Below are 6,000 nucleotides of genomic sequence, written 5' to 3' on the forward strand. Positions count from 1 at the left end.
GGGTAAAGTGTGTATCCAGTGATAAAAGGGTATGGTTGGTTAGGGTAAAGTGTGTATCCAGTGATAAAAGGGTATGTTTGGTTAGGGTAAAGTGTGTATCCGGTGATAAAAGGGTATGTTTGGTTAGGGTAAAGTGTGTATCCGGTGATAAAAGGGTATGTTTGGTTAAGGTAAAGTGTGTATCCGGTGATAAAAGGGTATGTTTGGCTAGGGTAAAGTGTGTATCCGGTGATAAAAGGGTATGGTTGGTTAGGGTAAAGTAGGTATCCGGTGATAAAAGGGTATGGTTGGTTAGGGTAAAGTGTGTATCCGGTGATAAAAGGGTATGTATGGTTAAGGTAAAGTGGGTATCCGGTGATAAAAGGGTATGTTTGGTTAGGGTAAAGTGTGTATCCGGTGATAAAAGGGTATGGTTGGTTAGGGTAAAGTAGGTATCTGGTGATAAAAGGGTATGGTTGGTTAGGGTAAAGTAGGTATCCGGTGATAAAAGGGTATGTTTGGTTAGGGTAAAGTGTGTATCCGGTGATAAAAGGGTATGTTTGGTTAGGGTAAAGTGTGTATCCGGTGATAAAAGGGTATGTTTGGTTAGGGTAAAGTGTGTATCCGGTGATAAAAGGGTATGTTTGGTTAGGGTAAAGTGTGTATCCGGTGATAAAAGGGTATGTTTGGTTAGGGTAAAGTGTGTATCCGGTGATAAAAGGGTATGTTTGGTTAAGGTAAATTGGGTATCCGGTGATAAAAGGGTATGTTTGGTTAGGGTAAAGTGTGTATCCGGTGATAAAAGGGTATGTTTGGTTAGGGTAAAGTGTGTATCCGGTGATAAAAGGGTATGTTTGGTTAAGGTAAATTGGGTATCCGGTGATAAAAGGGTATGTTTGGTTAGGGTAAAGTGTGCATCCGGTGATAAAAGGGTATGTTTGGTTAAGGTAAATTGGGTATCCGGTGATAAAAGGGTATGTTTGGTTAGGGTAAAGTGTGTATCCGGTGATAAAAGGGTATGTTTGGTTAGGGTAAAGTGTGTATCCGGTGATAAAAGGGTATGTTTGGTTAAGGTAAAGTGTGTATCCGGTGATAAAAGGGTATGTTTGGTTAGGGTAAAGTGTGTATCCGGTGATAAAAGGGTATGTTTGGTTAAGGTAAATTGGGTATCCGGTGATAAAAGGGTATGTTTGGTTAGGGTAAAGTGTGTATCCGGTGATAAAAGGGTATGTTTGGTTAGGGTAAAGTGTGCATCCGGTGATAAAAGGGTATGTTTGGTTAGGGTAAAGTGTGTATCCGGTGATAAAAGGGTATGTTTGGTTAAGGTAAATTGGGTATCCGGTGATAAAAGGGTATGTTTGGTTAGGGTAAAGTGTGCATCCGGTGATAAAAGGGTATGTTTGGTTAAGGTAAATTGGGTATCCGGTGATAAAAGGGTATGTTTGGTTAGGGTAAAGTGTGTATCCGGTGATAAAAGGGTATGTTTGGTTAGGGTAAAGTGTGTATCCGGTGATAAAAGGGTATGTTTGGTTAGGGTAAAGTGTGTATCTGGTGATAAAAGGGTATGTTTGGTTAGGGTAAAGTGTGTATCCGGTGATAAAAGGGTATGTTTGGTTAGGGTAAAGTGTGCATCCGGTGATAAAAGGGTATGTTTGGTTAGGGTAAAGTGTGTATCCGGTGATAAAAGGGTATGTTTGGTTAGGGTAAAGTGTGTATCCGGTGATAAAAGGGTATGTTTGGTTAGGGTAAAGTGTGTATCCGGTGATAAAAGGGTATGGTTGGTTAGGGTAAAGTGTGTATCCGGTGATAAAAGGGTATGTTTGGTTAAGGTAAATTGGGTATCCGGTGATAAAAGGGTATGGTTGGTTAGGGTAAAGTGTGTATCCGGTGATAAAAGGGTATGTTTGGTTAGGGTAAAGTGTGTATCCGGTGATAAAAGGGTATGTTTGGTTAGGGTAAAGTGTGTATCCGGTGATAAAAGGGTATGTATGGTTAGGGTAAAGTGTGTATCCGGTGATAAAAGGGTATGTTTGGTTAAGGTAAATTGGGTATCCGGTGATAAAAGGGTATGTTTGGTTAGGGTAAAGTGTGTATCCGGTGATAAAAGGGTATGTTTGGTTAGGGTAAAGTGTGTATCCGGTGATAAAAGGGTATGTATGGTTAGGGTAAAGTGTGTATCCGGTGATAAAAGGGTATGTTTGGTTAAGGTAAATTGGGTATCCGGTGATAAAAGGGTATGTTTGGTTAGGGTAAAGTGTGTATCCGGTGATAAAAGGGTATGGTTGGTTAGGGTAAAGTGTGTATCCGGTGATAAAAGGGTATGTTTGGTTAAGGTAAATTGGGTATCCGGTGATAAAAGGGTATGTTTGGTTAGGGTAAAGTGTGTATCCGGTGATAAAAGGGTATGTATGGTTAAGGTAAAGTGTGTATCCGGTGATAAAAGGGTATGTTTGGTTAGGGTAAAGTGTGCATCCGGTGATAAAAGGGTATGTTTGGTTAAGGTAAATTGGGTATCCGGTGATAAAAGGGTATGTTTGGTTAGGGTAAAGTGTGTATCCGGTGATAAAAGGGTATGGTTGGTTAGGGTAAAGTGTGCATCCGGTGATAAAAGGGTATGTTTGGTTAGGGTAAATTGGGTATCCGGTAATAAAAGGGTATGTTTGGTTAGGGTAAAGTGGGTATCCGGTGATAAAAGGGTATGTTTGGCTAGGGTAAAGTGTGTATCCGGTGATAAAAGGGTATGTTTGGTTAGGGTAAATTGGGTATCCGGTGCAGTGGGAATAACAGGGATACGGGTGGTGTCAGTCACAATTAAGATGCAATAATGTGAATTATCTGCTGGAAGTTTTACGGTTGCAGACGGAAAGAGAGATGACCGGGGCTCAGCCATGACAGTAACCTGATCTAGCCCCCCCCCCCCCACACACACACACACACACACACACTCAGGCAATGAAGTGTGTAAAAGCCAGTCAGCGTCTGGTCTATTTTAAGCGTTCACCTCAGTACCAACCCTCTACTGGCCAGCCACACACTGACACACACACTGACATACTCAGTATGCCTCAATGTCAAGTACTGATATTATCTTGATTTGATAGCAAACTGACAATATCGTAAACGGAGCAATCAGAGACAATGACATCAAAATCTGAGTATAACTGAGAGACACACACACACACACACACACACACACACACAGGATGTGATGACAAACGATGTGTGGGCAAACCATAAGGCCATGACAGCATCCATAAGGCTTGCAGGGGGATGGTCAACAAGTCAGTGGAGTTCTCTCTCTCTCCACCAGGAGCACCAGTACTAGTACCAGGAGTACTGGGCATTATGGGGAATAATATTATCACAATAATCATATAATCCTAGTACTTTCTTTTCCCCCCTCATTTTCTCCCTAATTGTTCTCGGCCACTGACCCTATTTTCCGAGCCGTCCCGGTCGCTGCTCCACCCGCTCTGCCGATCCGGGGAGGGCTGCAGACTACCACATGCCTCCTCCCATACCTGTGGAGTCACCAGCCGCTTCTTTTCACCTGACAGTGAGGAGTTTCACCAGGGGGACGTAGCGCGTGGGAGGATCACGCTATTCCCCCCAGTTCCCGGTGAAAAGGTCAGGTGAAAAGAAGCGGCTGGTGACTCCACATGTATCGGAGAAGTGGTGGTCTGCAGCCCTCCCCGGATAGGCGGGGGGCAGCGACCGGGACGGCTCGGAGAGTGGGGTTGATTGGCCAGGTACAATTGGGGGGAAAAAGGGGTACTTTTTTTTTTTAATTGTGTCTGTAGGGATACCCCGACCAAGCTGGAGGAAACACGGGGGATTCGAACCAGCGATCCCCGTGTTGGTAGGCAACGGAATAGACCGCTACGCAGGACATTTTACACCATCTATCTTTCTCTGTGTCGGTATATATCACAACATCTGCAAAAAAGAAACCAAACCAGGTTGCTGCCGTTGAAGTGCTTGGCAGTGTAAACGATGATATCAAACCAGCAGCTTCACATAATCCCCTTCACACACCTCAGACCTCATCTGAGAGAGTTCAGGTGGACAGGCTCTCCCGTGTTGACTCACACAGCAAAACGGTGCATCAACAGCATGACAATATCCACACACGACAATATCCACATTCCCACACGCAGTTTATCTGTGGAAAGATAGACTGATAATACTGAATTAATGCCCGGCTGAGCGGTATGAGAAGTGCATCAAAAGCCACTCGGTAGGTCTCGACGTCCCGATGTCACACCCCACGCCATCACATGCCAGCTTACATCATTAGCAAGCACGCTACCGACTCTCGACCGACCCAATGCTGCCCTGCGGGGTAAGTGTGGGGCAATAGTAACAGACCAATATTAACTTTATTGTTGCGGAGCGAGTGGTAAATAATGAAACAGAAAACAGGACTGCCAGGAGGGCAGGGTTTGTGGTTTTTCCATGAGACTCGTTTCTCTCAGTAGAATTTCCTTCCACGCGCGTCTCCTATCTGGAAACTGCGATGACGGCACCTTTAACAGGACTGAACCGTGAAGTGAGACAACTACGGGGGGGGGGGGGGGGGAGAGAGAGAGAGAAAAACGCAGGCCTTGCATGTCTGACTAACAGTTGCTGGAAAGTCGACCAGTTTTAAGATCTACAAAACAAGAGCTGAGTCCTCCAGAGCCAAGTCAGGATGCAAGGGAACATCTGAGTGCCATCGTCAACATCTCAGGAAATTCAACCATCATCATTTCATGACCATGAGTGTTCCCTGTCCGGACACATACAGACACACTGCGACCAGAGAACAGTCTGTCTGAAGCAGTCCGGACACATACAGACACACTGCGACCAGAGAACAGCCTGTCTGAAGCAGTCCGGACACATACAGACACACTGCGACCAGAGAAGAGTCTGTCTGAAGCAGTCCGGACACATACAGACACACTGCGACCAGAGAACAGTCTGTCTGAAGCAGTCCGGACACATACAGACACACTGCGACCAGAGAAGAGTCTGTCTGAAGCAGTCGGAGAGTCTCAACATCACAGACACACGTCTTACCATCTTGTTTCAGAAACCATTCACCCATCGACAACGGACAGTGTAAGACTACCACGGTGTCAGAATATTTAACCCGTTTCAGAACGTCTTACTCAGCTGAAATACTGCACCTGTGGATGATTTTGCATGTTTTGGGGCTTTTCTGACGTGTCCATGCTAAACGCCATCTCAGTTTTGACACGGTGGTTTCACAGAGCACATGCAAACTGCCCGCTGAAAGCATCAAAGGCCCGGTCTGGGATTTGTGTGACAGGTATTCTGATAGTCATAATTACACAGTTTGGGTTACAGATGGAAAATAAGCATTTTGCATCTTTCTCAGACGATTGTGACTGAAAATGTGCCCGTTTAAGTCCAGACTTCACGACCGTTAGCCAGGTAAACAAACCTTCTACAGCATCAGAAAACACTAGAAACCCAGATTCAGTCGTTCAGCGCGCGTCCTTGTATTAAGAGACCTGTCAATCAATCCGGGGGTGACAGCAGCTCCCAGTGCCGTGGTTTGTGTTTTGTCAGCGTGGCGACACCTCTGGTTCACATTTGGATTGAGGATTGCACCTTTAAGCGCTTCTCCTACAGTGTAAAGGAACAAATGAAGCATTTGCGAGTTAATCTGCAATTACCTTTCTGTCCGGTCTTCCGGCGTATCCTCATCTTGGGAAAAGAGGGCCAGGAGTAGTTGAACGGAGAGTCGGAATCTGAGTCCATGATTCGGTTTTTGGGGGTTTATCGTGAAATAAATGAACGTCTTGTTCACTGGACTTCCATTTTGCTGCTGTCTGAGCAGAGCGCGGGGCTCCTCTGTTTTCCAGAGACCCTCCGGAGGCACGCTGACACTTCAGGAGTGAGCCAGCATGCCCCCCACCCCCCTCCTACCCCCATCTACCTCCAACTACCCCTCCCCCCTTACAGTCCTCCCCCTTCTACCCCCCCTCGCCTCCCCGTCACTCTGAACCCGCT

The 6,000-nt window shown here is 45.7% G+C and overlaps 1 protein-coding gene across 5 annotated transcripts in view; it reads right to left on the minus strand.

The window, feature by feature from the left end:
• Positions 1 to 5,791, minus strand: part of arhgef28a (Rho guanine nucleotide exchange factor (GEF) 28a) — a 61,841-nt gene extending 56,050 nt beyond the window's left edge. For all 5 annotated transcript variants that reach the window (XM_056296863.1, XM_056296846.1, XM_056296855.1 and 2 more), the window contains exon 1: positions 5,664 to 5,791. In XM_056296863.1, coding sequence (XP_056152838.1) covers positions 5,664 to 5,748 — 85 coding nt within the window. In that variant the 5' untranslated portion in view covers positions 5,749 to 5,791. The remainder of the gene's footprint in view (positions 1 to 5,663) is intronic.
• Between the last annotated feature and the right edge of the window lie 209 nt (positions 5,792 to 6,000).

This window comes from Lampris incognitus, chromosome 1 (genome assembly GCF_029633865.1).
Source record: "Lampris incognitus isolate fLamInc1 chromosome 1, fLamInc1.hap2, whole genome shotgun sequence".
Taxonomy (NCBI): Eukaryota; Metazoa; Chordata; class Actinopteri; order Lampriformes; family Lampridae; genus Lampris; species Lampris incognitus.